Below are 25,303 nucleotides of genomic sequence, written 5' to 3' on the forward strand. Positions count from 1 at the left end.
TTTTCCTCAAAAAAAAATATATCACTTCAACGTATAATAAATAAATACTTGAACTATTTTTTTGTTCCACCTCACTTTATAAAGCCTAGACGATAAAATTTACAATCCTTAGCACTACTCAAGTCTCAAATTTGCCATATTTGGGAAATAGAGGTAGAAGTACAACACTTCTAGTGGGCAAGACTCAAGAGTGGTTTTTTTTTTTTTTTTTTTAAACAAACATTAATAAGGGGTAATTATACTTATCATCATAAATTATATCATCGTTTACACTTACCACCCTAACCCATGTTACACTTTGCATCATACCATCAATTGGGCTATTAATTTGGATAGAAAAGCATGTCACGTACACTCACGTGACCTCTATATAAGTGGCACCACATAAATAAATAAAAAAACCAAATTGTCTATCTTCAATCCCTTAAAACAAAGTTGTTTAACAAATATAACCCTTATGGTGCTACGTAACCTTTGTTTTAAGGGATTAAAATGGATAATTTGGTCTTTTAATGTGATGCCATATATGTAGAACATGGTTTTCAGACCCAAACCGTTCAAAGAACCTGTAAAGGAAGAGGTTCAAGGTTTTTAAAATCGGACCGAGGTTCAACCAAGGTCGAATTGCGATAACGTCATAATTACTTTAATAATTAATTAAATCCCAAATATAGATATTAAATCTATAAAACTAGCAAAATTGACTAATATATCTATATATGCGAGGGAAATTTAATGATTTTCAAGAATATATTTACAAATTAAATAAGAAAGTTAATAAAATAAAATAATAATCAAGAAAACATTAAAATTTATGATTAATTTTTGAAGTAAAGTTGAATATTTTTGAAGGATTTTAATTATAATTTTTTTTATTTCCTTGTAAGAGATGGATAATTTAATTAAGTAGAATAGAATTGTATTAAGTTGTTTTTATAAAATTTAAAAAAAAATTGCATCAAGTTTACTTCCATTTTTTTTTAATTGTTGAGCATCAACTTGCATGCTTAGCTGAGTGGTTAGGCTCTATCTTCAACTCTGACTGTGCCTAGGTTCTAAACCTGGTAAGTGCACTTTTTTTTTTTTTTTTTTTTTTTATAAATAAAATAACAAGCATGCTTGAACCATGGTTGGGCTGCACGGTTCATGCAAAATCGGTTCTCTATGCTTAAAAAATCGAATTTCAGTTCAGTTCCCGGTTAATCCGGTCGGACCTCCCGGTTCGATCCGTGTCCAAGGACGGAACTGTTATTGGACTAGGGGGGGCAATGGCCCCCCGTAATTTTTGTTCAATAAAATTACATTTTGCCGCCCTTAATAATGTCATCAATTCTTTTGAGAGTAATGTTATAGCCACAAGCTTTTTTACAACTTTTATAAAAACTATTGAGGTAGCAAATTCTTATTAGTTCGTACACTTGCATCACTTTTTACTTATCAATAACTACTCACTATATTAGAAATTTGTAAAAAAAAATAGTAGTTTTAGCATTTTTCACCTTTTAAAAGACATAAAAAATTAATAGATTAAATCTAAAACAAAATATACAAGCCCAAAAAAACTAGGCCAACAACAAAAATTACCAATAATAAAACTAAAAAAATTAAGCTCAATCAATCTATTTTACTCTGAACAAACAATTTGGCTATTTTAAAAAATTTTAAACAAAAATCCGTAGTAGTAAAGCAGTTGACTCAAAGAGTAGAGCCGCCGCACACAACTAGCAGCAGAGTTGCCCCCCTAACTCCAAGTCTTGGCTCTGTCCCTGTCCAAGTTTGACAACCTTGATGTAGAGGTCATGTAAATCACACATGACATGTTTTTTAGTCCAAGTTAAAACCCTAATTAACAGTATGGTGCAAAGTGAAACACATGTTATAGTTTATGGCGGTAATCATGCATTATATTAGAATGATAAGTGTATATGGAGGTATAATTTAGGTGGTAACGATTAATTTTTCTCATTATTTTTTTAAAAATAGCTTTAAAATACATATATATATATATATATATATATATATATATATATATATATATATATATATATATATATATATAGAAAGAAGAAGCTAAGTTAGCTAACATCATTTGGATTTTGTTTGTTTCAAGGACTTGCAAAAGAACGGCTAGACAGCACGAATATGGACCATGGTATTGTTTATGTTCACACTCCACACCAATATAATGCATAATGCATGCACATATTTTTGTGGCCATAATTGCGATGCATTATCTGGTTTGCATTTCTATGTGAACCCTAACCGGTAAACATATAGACATAGGTATGTCTTGTAGTCTTGTTAGATATTTAGGCCATTAATGACCTAAATGTGGGATATATCTTATCCCCTATCTCCTTTGTGGGACGTGTTGGTTGGGTTATTTATAAGATATTCACAACCCCCTACCCCCTTCTTTTTTCTTTTTTCTTTTAAATTAATTCAAATGCAATGGTTTATGAAGTTGGTAGAGTGGCCGAGGATGATATTTTGAGTTTTTATTTCTTACATCCATTTTGAGTAGTTGGTAAAGAAATAAGATATCCTTCGTCAAAATCCAAATACTACTTTATCATTGTTCTAATCATTGTATTCTTTATTAATTTGGTACCTCTTATCTTAACTACTAACTAGATTTTCAAATTAGCAGCATCGAACGCATACACACAGATTTTATGTTTTACACCCGTGGGGTCGGAAACACAACAAAAATAAATAAAAAACACAATTTGGTTAAAACAGTAGGATTCTTGGGTGATTGACTTACACAATTTATTTATCACAAGAACGTGGTGGAAATTTCACAGTTGGAAGATCAAACAACTGATTAAGAAAGTATGATTACAAACGAGAAGGTTTGTGACACAGATTTCTTTCCTAAGGTACGGGGAATCAGTAAGGAAAGAAAGGAAAGGAACAATACAATCTAACTATCTCTCTCTCACTCTTCTCTAAGTCTTTTTCTTGGTATTTTTAAACCCCTTCTTTGTGGTAGCCTTCTCCCCTTTTATAAGCATTTTTTCTTTCCTTATCTTTCCAGCTGACCTGCTTCTAGCCGGATTTTTTGGGGATACTTGTCACATCCTCCCTTGATTCTCCCCTTTTTTCATAATGAAACATGGCTTTTGGAGGTTGTCTACACTATTCAAGTTGTATTATGTGTATTTAATGTGGAAGAAATAAGGTAGAGAACCTCTCATAAATGCAGAGGTGACGACCTTTGTGATTCTTATCTTTCTAGGAGGTTTCCTGAGGTGGTCTTGGTAGGAGTGTCACCTCGGCTAGAAAAATAAAAAAGGGTGGAATCGACCTCTCATGGTCCTTTTTTTTACTGGGGGATCACCCTTACTTATGATCTCGGAAAAGTGTCTCAAGATTGGCAGCGTGCTCAGAAGAGTCAGAACTTCATGGGAATAGTCTTGGGAGGTATCCCTTTACTACTCATTGAGATGGACTTGGCCCATTTCCTCAAACCTGGTCTTCTATGCATTTGAGCTTCGGCCTTGAATCAAGTCCACCCTCCCCCCAACACCGTATTCAACATATTACAATCATATATTATTATTGCTTGGGAACCTTTGAGCTAGACGGAATCTTATCCCCTCCTTTGTAATTTCTCTTTTATACAAGATAATTCAATAATGACCAATGATAATATGAGACTTGAATCATGGACATTTTTATTGAAAATACTAAAATGTGTTAATTGAGTCATAAAACCCACGGCTGCAATCACATATTATTAGTATGCATATACAACATTTAATTTTCATTATAAATTATTTTAATATGCAAGGATATTACATGTTTTTTTCGATAAGGAAGAAATTGTATATTATATAATTAAAGTTGAGCACCAAAAGCTATTGATTTGCAGAGTGGTTCTTTTCTCTTTGTAACTCCACTCTCATTAATTATTTAATTAGTTTAGTTAATTTATAATTATCATTGTGCATTTAAAATGTAATTTTATTTTACAAGTAGAACAATCATTAAAAAAAAAATCACCATTCTTCTTTTCATGTCTTATAATTTAATAACGAGTAATGCTATATCCATAATATTTTCATGTAATAAGTTGTTATTGATTTTAATCTTGGCCCACTATTAAAATTACTTTTTTGTCTATTAGTAACAACCCAATAATAACCTTTCGCCTAAGATTTTTTGTGAAAATATTATAAACACAACATTTCTCTTTAATAATTATGATTTAGATTTTATAATTATCCAATCACAAGAAAGTATCTTAAAATGGAAAGTTCTCTTTTGTTGGTTAATAAGATAAAGGGTTATGCCTGTTCCAATCTATTTCTTGGTCTTTTAAATTTCTTTCTTAGAATATGAAATTTAAATTTGATTTTATTTGATATTATTGCCATGAAAACTTTTAAACTATTTGAGCTATTGGTTTGATTCATCATAATTATTTTTCTTTATTTAACATTTGAAATTTGGTTTTAGTAGGCTAAGCTATTGATTCATCCTAAATTAATGGCCTCCTTGTTATGTAACATATAATGAGATATTAGAAACATTCTTGCTATGTAATAGTGATGAAGGTTTATTTTATATAAATAAATAAAAATTCAAAATTTGCTGCCTTTTATTTCTATTATTTTTTTTAGTCTGGACTAGCGAATTGGGCGATAAACCAGCTCTATATATCCACCCAAAAGAATTTAACAGGCCGGAGGCCCAAAATAAAACATTCCAATCTTATTAGGCCCACGACAACATGTATTAAAAGGCCCAATAGGGAACCCAAAATAGGGTAATGATACGGTACAAACAGTCCTACTACACTTTAAAACTGTACCCCAATCGAATCAAAACCCAAAACACCCGCATCAAAATCAACGGCATGTAATTCACTCACACGGATTACTGTTATTAACTTCATAACACTGAAGAATTCCTTACTCTGATATATAAAAAGCTTCCCAAAGCCACAACCAAAAACCCTAAATCGCTACGAAGAGCCCCAGCGGAGCAAATGAAGGTTTGGATCTATCAAACCTATCAAACTCTCTCTCTCTCTCTCTCTCTCTGTGAAACCCTAACTTTCTTCGATTCTTACATATCCACGTTTACTTTTCGTTTCGTTTCAGTTCAACATCGCAAACCCAACCACTGGGTGCCAGAAGAAGCTCGAAATCGACGACGATGCCAAACTGTAACCCTCTCTCACTCTCTCTTTGTGTTTGTGATTCATTTTGGTGGAATTGTAAATTTATTTGGATCCAATTGTATTCAATAGCGTTGTGAATGATAGTGAAGATTTGGAAAAAGATATGAAAATTTTCTTAGGAGTAAATATAAACCTGTATATGTCTTTGCAATGAATAGAGTTTTGTGTTTAAATAATAATTTATTGGCATTGCAATGCATTAGTAGCCATTTTGTGTATTATAATAATAAAGGTTAAGATTTGTGTGTAATGAATAATCTGGCATCTACATTAATGATTTGCATGGTGAGTTTTGATTGCTATCTTTCTTTGTTGTTGGCTTAATGCCCATAGAAAAAGGTCTACAATGTATAATAGAAAAATGTGTAGAATTTAAATAGTTTTTCCACAAAAAAAAAATGATTATAATTGCGTAAATTTAAAATAAATTTGCACTGTACATTTTGCATTTAGTTGTTTATTCTTTTTATATGTTTCTCAAGGATGAAGGAAGAGAGCGAATGGTGGTTGTTGTGTGTGAAGAAAGAGAAACAATTAAATAATCAAAGAAAAATTGATATTTTAATGAAATCTAGTGTAAAATAGATAATTTGATGTTGTTTGTTTTGAAAAGTGAGTATGTAAAACAGAAAAGTAGGTTCTTATGCTAAAATATGCAAATGCTCTTACACTTTTATGTTTAGGATTGTCGTGTATTGTTGTTGTTGTTAATTGTTATCTTAGGTTCTCTATTTGGGAAAACTTAGGTACTTTTCCTTAGGTGCTATAACTTACTGCATTGACTAATGCACTGTAGACAGTCTTAACTTTCTCAAGGATGATTAAAATTCGACCATGTGAGTTATTGGTTAAGCAATATGGTTAAAGTTAATCTGGGAACCTAAAGTACTTAAGTTTTGCCATGTATTCATATGTTTGTATGTTTCCCTGTCTGCCTGGCTCTATGTTTGTTTTGTGGCCACAGATGTGTGTATTTTACAGTGCAACTTTTTTATGCTGTTCTCTTCTTCTTTTTTTCATTCACAAATTTTATGTTGCAATTGAGAAGTAACCGAAATTCCAATCTTAAATTACTATTACAGCCGGGCATTTTGGGACAAGAGGATCTCACAAGAAGTCAATGGAGATGCACTGGGTGAGGTATGGTTGTTTGTAGTTTTCTTTTTAACCTTTTGCTATTTTTACTTCTAAGTTGTGCTGCATTAAAAAATTTCCTTTTTTTTTTTTTTTTTGCAGGAGTTCAGGGGTTACGTGTTTAAAATAATGGGAGGCTGTGACAAGCAGGGTTTTCCAATGAAGCAGGGAGTGTTGACTCCTGGCCGTGTTCGTCTCTTGCTCCACAGAGGTTGGTTTGTTGTGTATTATTTGTGTACTCTTTTGCTTTTGTGAGGAAATAACTTGGTGTGCATTTCCAGCAAATGTTTGGATTTGTTTTGTTGTCATCGTCACTAATTGGTGCAGAGTTTGTTTGAACAGGAACCCCTTGCTTCCGTGGTCATGGCCGCAGGAATGGAGAAAGGAGAAGGAAGTCTGTTCGTGGATGCATTGTTAGCCCAGACCTCTCAGTTTTGAACTTGGTTATTGTGAAGAAAGGTGATAATGACCTTCCTGGACTCACTGATGTTGAGAAGCCAAGAATGAGAGGTCCAAAGAGGGCATCAAAGATCAGGAAGCTGTTCAACCTCTCCAAGGACGATGATGTTAGGAAGTACGTCAACACATACCGCAGAAACTTCACATCCAAGACTGGTGAGTTTGCTGATCAGTTTATTAATTACTATCCTAGTCAACTGAGAACAATTAGCATTCATAATTTCATTCATTATAAAAATGTGTGTATTTTATCTTCACAGGAAAGAATTGCAGCAAAGCTCCCAAGATTCAGAGGCTGGTGACTCCTCTGACTTTACAAAGGAAGCGAGCAAGGATTGCAGACAAGAAGAAGAGAGTTGCTAAGTCCAAGTCGGCTGCAGCGGAGTACCAGAAGCTTCTTGCCACTAGGATGAAGGAGCAGCGTGAACGCCGTAGTGAGAGCTTGGCAAAGAGGAGATCCAAGCTCTCTGCAGCTTCTAAGCCATCTGGGACTGCTTAGGTTCTCTATGGTGTTTATTTGATATTTTTTTCACTGAATTAAACATGTCTGGATCATAGATAGGGAAAGGTAATTTTGATTTGTTCTCTAGATTCTTGGCCTTCATTTGGATGCTCTGTTGCACCGAATGTGTTATGTTTGAGTTTTGTTTGCTTATTTAATGTTGCGGATCTAGTTTTCATTTAATGTGAGAATTCTAAACCTTGACTTTCAAACCATTTTGCTCATTGCAATCGGTTAAAAATGAAATACTTTGTCAAAGTTATTTGGTTACTCCCTTGTCTTCTGATGCTCGGTGGAATCAGTACTTGACCACTGTTAATCTTTTATTGATAAACTGACCATTGTTAATCTTAGTTCTGAAATGCTGTATGTGACACAACTCTCATATCTAGTTGACCTGGGTTGCATGGAAGTTTTGAATTGGCATTCTAGGTACTTCCTTAAAAAAAAAAAAAAGGGTCTCACGATAGGTAAATAATTGGGTTTAGTTTTGGGAAGGGATGAATCTTGTAGGTGTGGTTTTTGGAAAAGGGAGGTACTAAATGTACTATAAAAGGGGAGGAGTTTTGGAATTTTTGTAGGGTGGAAGTTTCAAAATAAAGGTATTATAGTTTTTTCTTTGGCAGGGTGGGTGGTGGGGGTATGCCCGTCTCCCTCTTTAGAGGCTCTGCCATTGGGAGGAGGAACAATGTAATGTGTTCCCTCCTCTCTATCTCTCTCATCATAGTTTTAAAACCGGACCGGTTAAATAGGAATTGGAGCGTTGGACCCTAAGCCAAGAATTGGTAAAAATTGAGATTTATTTGAGTTCTTTGATTGTTCCGGTTTTGGAAATTATGTGTTTTATACATGCATTAATTTAGGTCAAAATGCAAAACTCACTTTCTAAGGTTAATTATTTTTCATTTTAGTATTATAAGATGGAATTTTTTCATTTCAGTTCTTTAAGTTTCATTCATTTCCAATTAAGTCATTCTGGCCTTAATTAATATTTATTATTTATTTATTTCTTAGTTTTAGAAACAATGTTAAAAAACAAACACAAAAATCCAATTAGAGGAATACGTCATCCCACTTACCCCTGAATAACAATTCAAACCCATCTTTGAAACCTCATATAGCCATTAATCATTGCCGTCCAAGTAACTACATTCAAACAAATTTCCAGCATCACCTATCCTTTTCCCTTTGCAATACTCATCAACCATAGAGCTCCAAGAAACCACATCTCTTTCCATCATACCCTCAAAAACTCGACCCACCATGATGCGAGGCTTGACTAGTGCTGGGTCCATGCCTGTTGGCCTCCGAAGCTAGGTGCTATGATGTGAGTTTTGGGTATGGTGGGTTATAGTTAGGTTTTTATTTATTTATTGTTTTATATATTTATTTATATAAATAGACCACCTTGCAACGATGAAGGTTTTGTAAGGACTGGGCTACTTTTGATTTTGAGTACCCATTAAGGAAAGTTTTGTAATTTTTATTTGGTTTTATGTGATTTTGGTGAGGTTCATTGCTTCAATATTGCAAAGGAATTCTAGGCTTTTGCCCTTACTTTTTAAAAAAATCTAGCAATACATCCCTGTTTTGAAACTATTTAAGTTTGTGTCCATATTTTGAAACTCAATTTTCTTAAAATCGAGTTTTAATATAAAACTCGATTGGTTTAAAATCAAGTTATCATCAGAAGAATGGTTACTATTGGTTCCTTTCCTTGAAGGTTATTATCAGAAGTATGGTTACCTCTTGCACGGTATTCTCTAGGCGGCCGAAGTTCAACCTTCCACGACACTTTCCCAAGGAAGTTTGGCTCCTCGGGAGACTCCATCCGTTCGTCATTATTTGTCCTTGTCCTTGACCTATTGACCCCTATACTTATTTCACCGTTTGACCATCATTGGGCTCCTGTATGTCCTCGGGCATGGCCCACGGCCCAACACTCCTACTCGGCTCACTTATCCCCATAATAGCCCCTCAAAACTCCACCTTTTTTCTTATCTAAAGAAAGTGGGGTTTTGATTTTGGTTTCTAAATTTCATACACTCAATGAACATTCGCACGTGGTAATGTCTTTTCACCTGCTCTGAACACGCTCTTGACGCTTCGGCATCTGCGACGCCCCATTAATTGCTTCAATATCTCAAGAAGCGGTCTGAGGTGCTCCTTTCCTATTTCTTTGTAAGTACACTTTAGCTCGTATATTGACTTTTAGGATCCTTTCTTCTTCGGCCTCTTATTCTCTACCCCACTCTTTAAAAGTCCTTCTTACTTCTTAGATGGGTAGGTTTGCTAGCTTAGTAGATACTCCTGAGGGTATAGAAAACTTTAAAGCTCGATACAATATACTACCTAGGGTCTCTATACGGCTTTGATATCTTGCAGAATGGCATGCCCTAAGATAATAAGGGGATGTGGTGATCTCGATGATCGCCTTTATAGAAGGAGGAATGAGAATCTCTATGAGGAGGGTGACTAGGGATTTTTTGATTGCCCATAGACTCTGCCCGACCTAATGCTCCCCAAACCTATTTAGGATATTAGATAGTCTCGATGCCCTTAACAAAAAGATGGGGGTAAACCTCACCCATCATGATGTTAATTAGGTGTATAACTGTCAACGCCTTAAGAGTACTAGTTACTACCTCAAAACTAGGGTTCCTGAAGTCAGGCTTATTTCATGTTTTCTCGAATCTAACAAGGGCATGCACCAAGAGTTTTTTATTATCTCGGGTGAGTGGCACGATAATCTGCATTGTCCGACACGAGAGGGGCAACTAGGTGGGGTGTTCTAGGTTTAAGTACCCCATTCTTTGCCCTTCCAATAGTGAAAACTTTAATATCATTGTCTCTCCTTTTTTTTTTATAATTTGGGTATGTTTGTTTCTTTTAACCCCTTTTCTAATCATACTTTTGTTTTTCAGATTTTGACAAACAAGAATTTCACGGCCCCCAACCTTAACTTGGTTAACAAGCCATACCTCACCAAAATCCTTTAATTCGAGATATTTCTCCACACAAATGGACAACGACATGCCACCCCCGTCATCCTCAGGTACAAGCCAATCTCATCCAGCTTTCAGTCCCCCAAGTACGTCATTAAGGCGAAGGATCCACGGCTGAAACAAATCAACATTGCAGTACCTGGGTTCCTTACTAGTCCTCCACCTGAAGGTACCCATCAAGTCGAGTTGCCCACCCAACGCATTTCCGAGGAGGAAGTGACTTCTTCACATTTAGCACCAAAGGAGGAAACAATCAGAGTGATTGAAGTACTAGACTCTAAAGAAGACTTCAAAGTCTTTGACAGACCGCACCCTACAGAGTCCCTAGACGCCACTTTCAAGCATCTACCCTTCGCTCAAGTTAGTAGCAGCCAAGAGCCATCCAACGTACTAGAAGCTATGGTGCTTCAATGTAAAAAGAACACCAGTCTCCTCGAGCTGCTAGAATCACATGGAATAGGGTCTACACCCGAGGTAGCTGTTCAACCTCGGCCCCCCACTCCCCTTCCTACCCATACTTCCCCTTCCGAACAGCTAGAAAAGAAAAGGAAGAGGGAGAAGAAAGGCAAGGAGATGTCCGAGAAGGGTGAAATTGCCCCCAAGGATCTCAAGCCCCAAAAAGGAGAAAAAAAAATACTAAAGGGGCACGGAGAAAAAAATATGCCAGAGGGTCTGGGTGAGGAGATGGTTGCTTACTGCCACCCTAGGGTTCCAATTTGGAACCTAGTGCTTAAGCTGGATGGAGCCCCACTCCCTCTAGACTCCTCTATTGGGGACTTTCAGAAAGGGAAAGCGGGCTATGTGGCTGACGCTTTGGAACCCCTACTCTTACCCCAGGACATGGCCGACCTGAGGACCTTGAAGAAGCATGAGGTTTTCTTAACCCTAAAAAGGGATTTAGCCATGGTACGTAACTTAGTCATTTTCTTGTAAGATTATTTATATATATATATATATATATATATATATATATATATATATATAACCGAAGCTCTGCTTGCTCCACATTTTTCCACGTCAGCACAATATTTAAAAAATAATTTTTTAGATAAATTTAAAAACTCCTTTCACTAAAAAAAAAACAAAATTGATGCTTATCTTAAAAAAAAAAAAAAACAAAAAAAAAAAAAAAACAAACAAACAAAGCATTAGACATAAACACAAACTCAGTTTTGGAAACACGATTGGAGTCTGGAAGAGAATACGCATAAACCCCAAAAACTGAAAACCCCAGACCCAAATCCTTCTTCTTTTTCTCCACTCCCATCTGACCCAATGCTTATCTTTAAAAAAAAAAAAGCGTTAGACATAAACACAAACTCAGCTTGGAAACACAATTGGAGTCTGCAAGAGAATATGCAAAAAACCCCAAAACTGAAAACCCTAGACGCAAATCCTTCTCCTTGGTCGCCACTCCCATCTGAGTCAATCTCTTTCCGGCAACGGTAAGCGATCAAAACCCTGCCCTATAAAAAAAACAAAAATTTTGATTTTATATACAAAAATTTTGATTTTCTATTTTCTGATCTATTAGATAAAGAGGTTTTTGTGTGTTTTTGTTGTTGGAATTCTGGATTTTAAGTTTCAGTCTTGGAATTCAATCTCAAAGTAAGCAAAAATAGAAATACGTGTTTGATTTGATTCTCTCTCTTATACACCTACTCCTGTTTTTGTTGTCTATTTGGGTTTGAGTTATAATATACATACATATAAGTTTAGATCTTTCAATTGATTTTTTGTTTGTTAAATGGATCTTAATATGCTTTTTATGTCGTTTTGGTTTTCAAATTTTGTAAAATTAGACTCAATTGAGAAAATATTATATTGGGTTTTTGTTTTTAAATGGTTTAAAAATAATAATTTACAGTTGCTGCTTCAAATAAACCTCATTTAAGTTCTGCATCTCGAAGATCAAGTAAAAGAATACCTTAAGTGAAGATTTCTCAAAGAGAACTCCAATGAGAGTCTTCTTTCTATAACAAATCTTGCATATTGGTGTTAGGTAAGCCTTTCCATCTTTGTTTATGTGATTTTTTTAACAACATATATATTTTTTTAATAACATATATAAATGTCCTTAACGTTTTTCACATTACTTTTGTTGTTTTCTAAAATAAATTTGTTGTTTGGTGTTAATTTCCCTATTTGATGCAGAAAGCTTTGTAGTTTTCTAAAGTAAATTTGATGTTTGGTGTTTATTTCCTTATTTGATGCAGAAAACAAAATATTATAAACAATTATTCTTTTTTCCTTCTATAATGACATTAATCAGATAAGAATGATCTTATTTTGCAGATAATATTTTCAATTGTAGATTAGGAACTGCATACTAAAGAATTATGTTCTTCCATCCTTTATAAAGACAAACCATGTCATCGTTTATGACATTATTAACGATAGTAAGCTAGAAGTTCAGCTTTTATTTTATTTGTAAATTCTTACAATCATGGACCAACAAAATCAGCGATCTGCAGTATGCACCAGAGCTAACAGTGATAGTTTAATCATAATGATTGGTGTGTAGGTGTAGAGAAAAGTTCTAAACACCTAAAAACGGATATGGTAGGCAAGATCCCCATCATGCAATTGCTGCTGAAAAGCTGCCAGACTTGAATTGCACCAGCGTAGAATCAGCAATGAGAAGTATAGCACGGACAACAACAGCAAAACAAGATTTTTGGTCCTTTTGTAAGTGTTTGCTTCCTTATTTGCTTCTTCTATTTGATTTGTAAAAACGAGTTGGGATTGTCAAATGAGCTTCATCATCCCATTTTTGTTATATCTGTAGCCTTGTAATTTCCTATGACTGAATTATTTTAAAACAAAGTTCTGAATGAGTTTATATCTATAATTATTTATAGCTATGAATTTATTTTCTCATGCTCAACCTTTACCATTCCAATGTAAAGAATTATTGTAGTTCTTAGTCTGTATGGATCATATTGTTTGAGTTTTGTGTTTTGGTTTTTAATCATTTACTGCTTTCGTAATTTTCTGCACACTTTGTGTTGGCATCATTATAGATGCTTTGGTGAGAAAGCAGTTTGCATTGATACATTTATTTTATTGGTTGCTTAAGCAGTAATTATTTTACTATAGATTGGTCGTTTGAACAGTGTAGAAAGAAACCTGAGAAATCATAAAAGAATTTTATAGAGCTACTAAATGTTATGATTTGTGCCTTTGAAAAACTTTTTGAACAATTTGGTGGGTTATTCTTATGAAAAGCATGACAACTATGAAGTTTTGAACTACTTATTGCTTATCCGGAAAACATAATTAGATATATATAGATTAGGAAGAGTTTCTTAGAAAAGAAAATAAGAGTTTAAATGAGAACCCATATCTAAAAAATTTGCCACTACCAGATAAGGTTTTTATTTTATTATTATTTCACTTCATAGAAATAACATTATCTCATGCTGATTTTGTTTAATGATGTGCAATGTTATAAGATGTCAAAATCCAAGAAAGTCTAAGGTGTTTTTATTTTTATTTTTATTTTTTCTGCATAGTAGGAGCACACAACTACGAAAGGCAAAACCTACTCATATGCATTTTAATGAGCAAAAGTTTTGTGCATTGAGTACGACCTTTTAATAAGCAAGACGCTATAGTTGTAAAATGAAATTATAAGATTTTATTAGCTTAATTATAAGATGTAAGGTGAGTTAGGTTGCTTAGATTTTGTGTAAATGTAATATTTGCTAGAAATCACTTTTGACGTGCAGGTTTAAAGGAAAGAAATGAGATTTTAGAAGGAGAATGCTTGGGTCAAGATTGTCTAGTTGCAGTTGCTATTGGCTTATGTGTAAATTAAATGTCTAGAACAAAGATAGATGTGGCAATAGTGTTTATTGAAATTCTTGACACATTGAATGTTTAGGAGCATGATCTCCAAAAATATAGTAGAGAGAAAATTAGATTCGTGTAGTGAGGATGATTTATAATTAATATGAAGTTGTATGTTTTTGTTGTTGCAAAATTAAATTTGGATTCTGGCTTTGAGTCAAGCTAGGTAAACATACAAACAGTTGCAATTCTTTGCAGATAGTTTTCCCTTTCTTTTTTATTTTTTTAGGTTTTTTCTTGATGAACAAATCAAACTATTATCTATTCCTTTAGCCTTTTCTTTTTTTGTGATTAATTTTTTTTTGTTTAACTATCTTGTGCATCGCACGGGTTAGCGACTAGTTATTATTATTACTATTTTTTTTTTACTTGGAGAATTTAACTCATTTTTCCTTCTTCACATTGTTGCTTTTTTTTTTTTTTCTTTTTTTTAAGGCGATCCAAACAACAAATGTCACTGAGGAGTGAGTGGATCGAGCCCATGCCCAGTTGAAGGACGAGGAGGCCCGTCGCATATCTGCTGTTAAGACCCTGGTTGTGGCTGAAAAGAGGATTAAAGAGCTCAGCACAAAGCTAACTGAAGCAAATAGGGAAAGAAAGAGCACAAAGGCCGCTCTGGCTAGTGTTAAGAAACAAGCTGGAGACCAGAGTCAGCAGCTACGCAAGGTCGAGGAGCATTTGGCAATTGCTAGGGAGTAGATAGAAGCTCAGAAAAAAGAGCTAGAGAAGAAGGAGGAGGCTATTGCTCAAGTTGAGCAATCCGGCTATGATATTGGGGTAAAAGAGACCGAAGATACTTCAAGAGCCCAAGTCACAAGAGTTTGCCAAGGTTACTGCCTTCAGGTATGGACCGAGGCATTGAACCTGGCTAGAGTGGATGCCTCTTTGGGCTTGAGGAAGATAGAGAATATCTTCTACCTTTCAGCACTGCGAATAGTAGCCCAATTTGGCTCTCAAGCAACCACTACTCCTAAAGCCCTTGAAGCTGCTCGGCCTGTTGATGCTAGCGTCACCAAGGCCACCTTAGAGCCTACACAGGTGCCTTCCAAGGAAAGCGAAGCTGCCAAGGAAAACGAGGTTTCCAAGGAAAAAGAGGCAGCCAAGGACAAAATAGTTAAGCATTCCAAGCCTCCACTAGTGGCCAAGGCCAACCCCCCACCACCTACTAGCAGTTAGGACGTTATTGCTTTCCTTTAGTATTGTTTTTCTCTTCATTTTTGTTGTTGTTGTTGTTGTTTTTGATGTAAATGTAATCTCTTCTTTCTCATCAATGAAAGGCTTTATTGAGAAATATCATCTCGTTTTAAGCATGTATTTCTACTATATTCATGTAACTTATTTATCCAAGCACATCACAAATTATACTTTTAACAATCTACCTTCAACTCAATACGTACGCATTCACTAAAAGTATCTAACAAAGCAACACTTAACCAAATAACCAGTGCTAACCCTTCTAAAGTACATACTCCGAGGAGCCAGTTGTGACCGAGGTTGTGTTTAATACTAAAAGAAATAAAGATTATTAATTTACCTAAGGTATGTGATCCAAGGAACCAAACATGATCGAGGTTCTGTTTAACACTTAAACAAATAAAGAGTATTAATTTACCCAAGGTATGTGGTCCAAGAAATCAAGCATGACCGAGGTTATGTTTAACACTTAAACAAATAAAAATCATTAATTTACTTATGGTCCAAGGAACCAGGCATGACCGAGGTTATGTTCAACACTTAAACAAATAAAGAATATTAATTTACCCAAGGTATGTGATCCGAGGAACCAGACATGACCGACATTTTGTTTAACACTTAAACAAATAAAAAGGAATTTGGACAATAATCAAAACAAAAGATGGCAAGATTGCCTTTCATTAATAATAGTACATTCGAAAGTTATTTACATTCCACGGACGTGGTATAACATTTCCATCTAAATCTTCTAAAAAATAAGCTCTTATTTCGGCCACCGAAGTGATGCGATATGACCCTTCCCAATTAGGTCATAGTTTTCCCTAAGATGGGTTCTTTGCAGTTCCTACCACCTTTTTCAACACCAAATCCCCCGGTGCTAATGGTCTGATTCACCCCCATATCGTACCCTTACTTAAGCTTTTGCTAATAATGTGTCAATTGGACCATGACCACTTCTCTCCATTCATCAATTAAATCCAGACTCTTCCATAGTAATTGATCATTGTTGTTAGGAGCGAATAGGCTTGTCCTTAACGTCGAAAATCATGTCTCCAAAGGATCACGGCCTCGGAACCATAGATCATGGAAAACAGTGTTTCCCCAGTTGAATGGTAAGGAGTTGTTTGATATGTTTAAAGAACATGTGGAAGCTGTTCAACCCATCTACCTTCAGCTTCATCAAACCTCTTCTTGAGCCCACTAACTATAACCTTATTAACTGCTTCAACCTGCCCATTCCCTTGTGGATAGGCTGGGGTTAAGTACCTATTCCTAATGCCAAGCTCACCAAAATACCTCCTGTAGGCCTTGCTGTCAAACTGGAGTCCATTGACCGAGATAAGAGTATGGAAAATCCCAAATCGAGTAACAATATTCTTCCAGACAAACCTCTTTGCATCAACATCCCTGCTATTAGACAATGGTTTTGCCTTAACCCACTTTGTGAAGTAATATGTTCCAATAAAAAGCCACCTTCTATTTCCCACTGCTCTAAAGAATAGCCCTACAATATCCAAGACGCATTGCGCAAATGGCCACGGACTAGAAAGGGGATTTAGCGTGCCCCTAGGCTAATGAATGTTTGGGGCAAACTTCTAGCATTGATCACACTTTTTAACATAATCTTGTACTTCTTTCTGCATACTTGACCACCAGTAACCCTGAGTAAGAGTCCTATGTGACAACGATCTACCTCCTATATGACTATCACAGATCTCTTCATGTAGCTCCTCCAAAAGTGGCTCCACCGCCTCGACTTGGACTCAAAGTGAGTATGGCCATGAAAAAGAGCGTTTATACAACTTTTGTTCCTCGGACAGCCAGAAACGAGGAGCTTTTCTTCGTATTTTCTCTGCCTCTCCACTTTTAAGAGGTAACTTCCTTTCTTTCAAGAATAACACTATGGGGTCTATCCAACTAGGACCAACCCTTATCTGGTGTACTCCAACCTTCACCATTTCCAACTCGACAGGCCTCAATAAATCCTCGACGATGATGACTCAAGGAAGGCCTTGCTTAAAAGAGGTTACTAAAGTTGCCAAAGAGTCTACATTAGTATTCTTACTTCTCGGGACCCGCTGTATAGATAAAGATTCAAAGCCATATTGTAGTTGCCGAGCTTTACCAAGATATCCTTGCATCTTATGTTCCCTAGCCTCCAACTCACCTTTAACTTGCTTAACAACTAACCTTGAATTTGAAAAGACCTCAACAATTTTTCCACCTAGCTTCTTCACCATAGCTACGCTAGTCAACAAGGCCTCATATTCAGCCTCATTATTAGTGGCTAAAAAGCCCAACCTCAAGTATTTCTCAATAGTAATCCCCTCTCGGGACATTATCATTATCCCAACTCTAGACCCCCTCTTGTTACCCCATCTGGTGGGTTGAAGGTCTAGATTTTGACCTTCAGCCCACCAATAGTGGATGATGGCCCAACAAGCCTAACACAATATATTTGTTAGAAAATGGATTATATAAGAGAGTAGCTCAGTAAATCAAGTATGGACCTTAACTTTTCGGACACAAGCCAAGAAGACAAATACAATGTTAAGGAAAACTATCCTCGGTCGATTCCGAGGATGAAGTGCTCTTATGTTTATTCAAGTTGTCTAAGTATAAGGTGTTCTTTCTTCTTCTTCTTCTTCTTTTTTTTCTTTTTTTTTTTTTTCTTTTTCTTCTCTCAGATTACATGCCCCTTTTTTACGGAGGCCTTTTCCTTATATAATTCTTCCATCCTTCATTCCCACCTTCCACTTGTTGATATTGTAAGTGAACTCTTGGATGCTTGTCCCATTAGAACCCTCCAAAAAGCTTTGTGAGTAGTTGTAAGCTAAAATATCTCTGTTTAGGTATTGTTTCCACATAAATGCGGTCAGTTAATTAGGTACAGAGCATTTAATGTGGTGGTAGCGGCCTTCTTCTCAGATATTTCTTACGCTATTGTTGGTTCCTTTCCCTAAAACTTATCCTCAAAAGTATGGTTACCTCTTGCATGGTATTCTCTAGGCAACTGGTGTCCAACCTTCCACAACACTTTCTCGAGGAAGTTTGGCTCCTTGGGAGACACCATCCATTCGTCATTATTTGTCCTTGTCCTTGACCCATTGATTCCCATACTTATTTCACCGTTTGACCATCATCGGGCTCCTGTATTTTCTCGGGCATGGCCCACGGCCCAACACTCCTACTCGGTTCATTTATCCCCACAAGTGATATTTTCAAAACTATCAAATAAAAAGTGAGAAGAATTCACATTTGGCTTAACATAATTCTGACCTCTCTCTCTTTCTCTACAGAAACGTTAATTAAAGTTTGGTTTCTAGTTGTTTCTCCAAAAAAAAAAAAAAAGTTTGGTTTCTAGTTGATGGTTGAATTATGTAAACAAATAACTTTTTTTTTTTCACACAAAATTAATACTAACAAAAAAATTATATAATTTTTGCCACAACTTCTTATCTAACAAACTCTGAGTGGTGAAAAAAAAAATTTATGTAAAAATAACAAATAACTTATCACAATCTAAATAATTGTGAATTTTTTCTTTGGTACTAAAATCACTCTTTCCGTACAAAAAGCCGTGCTCTCTCTAGAGAAGAGGAGGAGGAGCTAGAACGCAGTAACAAGAAGGTTAAAAACGCACGTCATGCCATTTTCACGGCAAGCCATGAGAGCTGCTCTCACGCTCAAGGGTGCAGCGAGCTTCCTTGCACCGGAGAGAGCTCGTCATTTAAGGACAAACTACTGGGGGAAATACCAGGGGCCTATAACCAAGCTTTTGCTTTTGATGGAAATATGGAAGTTGATATTGATTTCGATGAGGAGGTGGAGGAGTTAAGGGAAGGATTTGCAGCGGTGAAACTCTCCAAAGATGTGAAACATCGTATTAAAGCGGTCTGGGAATCATCTCTCATTGTTAAAGTGTATAGGAGGTCCGTGGGGTTCAACTATATCCAAACCAAGCTCAATGCTCTCTGGAAGCCTACGGGTAGGTTGGATGTTATTGATCTAGGGAAGGAGTTCTTCCTTACTCGCTTTAGCTGTAAAGAAGACCACGATAAGGTGCTCAGGAATGGACCGTGGTTCATAGGGGAGCATTTCCTATCGATAAGACCATGGGAGCCAAATTTCAAGCCTTCCACGACGAACGTCTCCTCCATCGCGGTATGGATTAGATTAAATGAGTTGCCCATTGAATATTACGAAGTGGAAGTTTTAAAACAGATAGGGAATACCATTGGCAAGATCCTTAGGATCGATACTCATACCGCGGCAAAAGTAAGGGGCCGGTTTGCCAGGCTCTGTGTTTAGGTGGATATTGACAAACCTTTGGTGACTAATATTCTTATTGGGGGTCTCCAACAGCCTGTCAATTACAAAGAAGTCCATAGGCTTTGTTTTTCATGTGGCCGGATTGGCCACCGGAAGGACGCTTGCCCTTACGTTCTTCGAAGTTCGCCCAAGGAGGACATGGACGCTGAGGTGAGGGAAGATGTCCAGGTTAGCAGCTCACACATTGGGTGTGATATGGTGGACCCCTTGCAAGGGGATGCAGTTCATTCGACTGAGCAAAAGGACAGTTATGGTCCATGGTTGGTGGTCATAAGGAAAAGACAAGGAAATAGAGGTGCCAGATATAAGACAGAAGGTAGTGGAATAGGTGTTCTCAAAGCAAGTGGTAGGAATACTTACCCACAGGTGGGGCCGAGAAGCAACCACATAAGAATAGACAAAAGGACGTCTGATGAGGCACAATCAAGAAATCGGGTTCAATCCTATGAGGCCTTACCTGTTGCGGACCATGGAGAGCAACGCATGGGCTTCGCAATTGGGCCAGATCTCATGGAAGCTATCCAAGTGGGCTCCTTCAACGTGGGAATTGCCACAACTCAAGCCCAGAGTGTATCGGTCAAAAGCAAAAAAGATCTTACACGAAGCAGAGTCTTTATTGCTTCAGATAAAGGTAATGAAGTCCCTAGAAACTCCCCAAAGCTCACATCTTCTATCTCCACTGCTAAGCTCATCAATGGGATCAACGCTCTAAGCGAGCCAAAATTCTTGTTCACGGCCTCAGCTAGTAATGAGTTGGGCTACGATCCTGACAAGGCCGACTTCATGCAAAGTGTTCCAAGTGGAGATTTTAGCGGAGATGAGGCTATTGGAAATGGAGCTGTCAGAAGCAACAAACAGAGAGTCCATGTCTTGATGGAGATCAACCTTCACCGTCTACTCATCAAGGTGGCGTTGGGAATACATATGGTCCGGCGATCTCCAATGCCGAGGAAAGGTCAGGTGATAGAGGGGTTGAGGTAGATGGAATGGAGTTTGAAGGAGGAGGTGTTGTGCCAACCTTCTGCTGAAGTTTTTTTTATCCCTATTTTTTGTATAATGAAGATAATAATCTGGAACAGTAGGGGCACTCTGAAGCCCAATTTTCAGAAGCATGTGAGGGAGCTGGTGCGTGTTCACGATCCAGCTATTTTTGTGGTTATGGAAACTCGTTTGGGAAGGGAGAGAGCTAAGAACATTATAGATCGGTTGCCCTTTGATCGAGCGATTCATATGGATTGGATTGGCTATACTGGGGGATTATGGCTTATGTGGAATGCTGATATGGTGGAAGTCAACCATCTAGCAAAGACTGAGCAAGAAATCCACGTCATTATTAAGGTACGTGCTTCTAATCTTGCCTGACTATTTTCTGCAATTTATGCTAGCCCTAGACTTGCTGAGAGGACAATTCTTTGGAATAATTTAATGCGCACTGCGGAATTGCATAGTATGCCCTGGGTGATTGCAGGGGATTTTAATGAGCCTCTTAATAGTGCCGATACGTTGGGAGGCAGAGATGTGAGTATCAGAAGATCTCTTTTACTGAAAGAGTGCCTAAATAAATGTAATATGGTTGATCTGGGCTTTTCGGGTCCACGTTTCACATGGACTAATCGGAGGGACGCTCATGTTCTCATCCAAGAAAGAATTGATAGGTTTTTCGTTAACACTGACTAATGCACACTCTACCCTGAAGCCAGAGTGACTCATTTGACCAGATGCCACTCCGATCATAATCTGGTTTTATTGGAAACAAATCCCACCAGTTGGGCAAGGCAGAATAGGCTCTTCAAGTTTCAAAGCTTCTAGCTATCGGATCCTTCCTTTCCCCAAGTGGTCCAAAAGGCTTGGGCAAGGACTGATTGCCTCCAGGAAGCCATTAGTAAGTTCTCCAATGATGCTTCAGATTGGAATGAGAGGCAGTTTGGAAACATCTTTGAGAAAAAGAGAAGAATTATGGCTAGATTGGGAGGGATTCAGAAGGCTCTAGCTAATAGGCCTTCAGTTTCTCTTGTGGAGTTGGAAAGGAAGCTTCAGGAAGATTTATATTGTGTTCTAAGCCAAGAGGAGGAATTATGGGCGCTTAAATCCAGAGTTAATTGGATGCTACTTGGAGATATAAATACTTCTTTCTACCACATTTCTACACTGGTCAGAAGGAAAAGAAACTCCATTACAGCTATTATGTCCAGTTCTGGAGAGTGGCTACACTCTGAAAGGGAAGTAAAGGAGACTATTCTGTCGGGGTTTTCTAAGTTATACACTACTTCCTAGAGCTGTTCTACTCTTAATATCTCGACTAGTTCTACTTGGCAAGCCCGACTTTCCAAGGAGGAGCGCGAGAGTATGGAGGGAGGGGTTTCAGAGGATGAGATTAAGGCGTGGCTATGGTCTTTAAAGGCTTTTAAAGCCCTAGGGCCTGATGGTCTTCATGTTGGGTTCTTTCAAAGATTTTGGCTTATTGTAGGCAAATCAGTGGTGGAGGAAATCAGGAAAATATTTGCTGCTATGGAAATTCTTGAGGAGTTAAATAGGACTCACATTACCCTTATTCCAAAAATTCCTGGGCTGGAAACTCTTAATAATTACCAGCCTATCAGCTTGTGCAATACAGTGTATAAGATTTTCTCTAAGATTTTAGTTGCTCGGCTGAGGCCTTGGCTTGGTAAACTCATTTCTCCTTGTTAATCTGCTTTTGTTCCTGGCAGAAGAGGAATGGATAGTGCCATAATTGTGCAGGAACTTGTACACACGATCAGTAGAAAGAAGGGAAGGAATGGCTTTATGGCGATTAAAATTGACTTGGAAAAAGCTTATGATAAGCTTGAATGGGGTTTTATTAGAGAAATGTTGATCAGAGTCAACCTCCCTTATAACATCATAAAGCTGATAATGAGTTGTGTGTTGACGGTTTCCACCTCCATTGTGGTGAATGGGGGAGCTCTAGAGCAGATTCTGCCTTCAAGGGGCCTTAGACAAGGGGATCCTCTTTCCCCATAGATTTTCATCCTTTGTATGGACTTCCTTGGCCAACTCATCAAAGAGAAGTGTAGTACTAAAAATTGGAAGCCGGTGAGAGTAAATAGGAGTGGGCTGGCTTTCTCGCATCTTTTCTTTGTGGACGACTTAGTGTTGTTTGCCAAAGCTAATCTAGAAAACTGTGCAGCCATAAGGGAGGTGTTAGACCTTTTCTGTAGCAAATCGAGTCAATCTATTAGTGGAGCGAAGTCAAGGGTCAATTTCTCTCCGAATGTTGATAGGGATTGTAGGGAGAATCTATGTGCTATTTTGGGGTTCCAATCCACTCCTAATCTTGGTAAATACCTTGGCATACCCATTAATCAACAGGGGTTCTCATCACAAGACTTTAACTTTGTGCTAGAGCGAGTTAAGCAAAAATTGGCGGGTTGGAAGGCAAACCTTCTGTCCATGGTGGGTCGAACTGTCCTTGTGAGGCATGTCTCTTCTACCATTCCAAACTACGTGATGCAAAGTGCCCTTCTACCTAATAAAATTATTGAAGGCATTGATAGAGTGAATAGGAATTTCCTATGGGGTTCAACGGAATCGGTAAAGAAAATGCATTGGGTTGGTTGGGAAAAGGTCACCAAGCCAAAGGATGAAGGGGGGGTTGGGAATTCAATCAGCTAAGGGTAGGAATTTGGCTCTCCTTTCAAAGCTCAATTGGCGGTTTCATACAAAAGGTGAGTCTCTATGGGCAAAAGTTCTTAAAGGAAAATATTGTAACACTCGAAGATTGAGCTCTATGAATAGAGATAAGCTTCCATGTTCGAGGGTTTGGACAACAATGAAGAAGGGTGCTGAGATATTTCAAAAAGGAGTGAGGTGGACTTGTGGTAAAGACAGTAACCTCAAATTTTGGTTTGATTATTAGTCTAATCTTGGAACTTTGAGACAAAGAATATATGGTCCGTTGACCATGGAGGTAGCAAATTTGAGGGTTAAAGATGTAGTGTCTGCTGCAGGGTGGAATTGGCTCACCACATCCTTTGAATTTCTTGAATCTATCAAGCAGGAGCTTTAAGCTATGCCGTTTGCACTAGCTTCCCGTGAAGAGGATAAGTTAACTTGGAAGGAGTCGGAGAATGGTATCTTTAATCTTGGTTCAGCTTACAAATTAGCAACATCACAGGGTAGCATGGATCTCTTCAGGGGTAAATGGATTTGGAAGGTCAGGGCTCTTCCTAGGCTCTTCCTAGAATTCAATCCTTTGTGTGGCTTTGCTGTCATGAGAGTATTAGGGTGAAGGAGTGCCTCAATCGAAGGGGTATGCTGGCTGATAGTCAATGCCCCCTTTGCCATGTGTCTAGTGAATCCATTTTACATGCCCTTCGTGATTGTGAAGTGGTTAAGCAGGTTTGGTATCAGTTGGGTGTGAACTGAGGTGGCAACTCCTTTTTTAGCAATAACTTACAGGATTGGCTGGAGGAGAATGGTTCAAATCAACGTAAGGTCGGTCAACATGCTGTGTCTTGGAATATTCATTTTCTCTTCACTATTTGGTTGATCTGGAATCAAAGAAACCAGGTAGTGTTTAAGGGGCAGAGGCCGAACCCTTGTTTAGCTAAGGAGATTTCTCGAAGAGCCTTAGAGTTCCACTTCTATGCTAGCCCGTATAAGGATGCTATCACTAGAATTTGCAAACCTGTCCGTTGGAGTAAACAAGCTTGTGGATGGGTTAAATTAAATACGGATGGTTCCTCTCTTGGTAATTCGGGTCTAGTTGGGGGAGGGGGTCTTATTCGTGATGAGGAAGGTAAATGGATTGCCGGTTTTGCTCGCAAGATAGGTATGACAACCAGTTTCATTGCGGAACTTTGGGCTCTTCGTGATGGGCTTACTGTGTGTCTCAACTATAATTTTGCTGCTGTGGAAGTGGAGTTAGACGCTAAGGCTATAATAGAGGCAATTGCAAATCCGCACTACACTAATGTGTTTGTCTCTTCTCTGATGGAGGATTGCAGACTCCTTTTGTCCCGGATCTCTCAGGTCTATTTTAGGCATTGTTATCGTGAAGCTAACAGGTGTGCTGATGCTCTTGCTCGTATGGGAGGAAGTCAAGCCACTAATTTTGTTTTTCTTGCTTGTCCGCCTGTGGAGTTAGTGAAGTTTTTAGATTTTGATTTTTTTGGTTTGTATCTGAACAGGGCTTGCCCTGCCTCTTTGTATTCCTCTTAGTTTTTTGAATGAATTCCTTTACACCAAAAAAAATAATAAAAAAAATCACTCTTTCTTTTTTACAACTTATGAAAATTATAATTTGTGAACGATGGATAATGGATTCCACGTATACTCAACGTTAACTTGACCTTTATTTTCCGCCATTAACAACCTGACACTCCAACAAGTTAACAAGTTCTGCTCATGAACTTTTTGTCATGTTAAATGTCCAAAAGGTACTTTTTACATGGTCCCCTATGTTCATGCATCTCATTTATATGCCTCTAGAATTCTGGCACATGTCAGCATCTGATTTTGATAGACAAGCAAGCAAACAGAAACAGAGCTGCAACGTCCTGTCTTGTCATGCGCACAAAGATGACGTAAAATTATTCGCCACTCAATTCCATCAATTTTTTTTTTCTTTTTTTTTTCTCCGAAGAATATTCATAT

The 25,303-nt window shown here is 37.4% G+C and overlaps 1 protein-coding gene across 1 annotated transcript; it reads left to right on the forward strand.

Moving 5' to 3' along the window:
* Positions 1-4,963: 4,963 nt before the first annotated feature.
* Positions 4,964-7,498, forward strand: LOC142624374 (small ribosomal subunit protein eS6-like). Its single transcript, XM_075797937.1, has 6 exons — positions 4,964-5,002; positions 5,112-5,176; positions 6,274-6,331; positions 6,428-6,536; positions 6,668-6,940; positions 7,045-7,498. The coding sequence occupies exons 1-6, from the start codon at positions 4,997-4,999 to the stop codon at positions 7,281-7,283; spliced, it is 750 nt and encodes a 249-aa protein (XP_075654052.1). The 5' UTR covers positions 4,964-4,996; the 3' UTR covers positions 7,284-7,498.
* The last annotated feature ends 17,805 nt before the right edge of the window (positions 7,499-25,303 follow it).

Source organism: Castanea sativa, chromosome 2 (assembly GCF_040712315.1).
Source record: "Castanea sativa cultivar Marrone di Chiusa Pesio chromosome 2, ASM4071231v1".
Classification (NCBI taxonomy): Eukaryota; Viridiplantae; Streptophyta; class Magnoliopsida; order Fagales; family Fagaceae; genus Castanea; species Castanea sativa.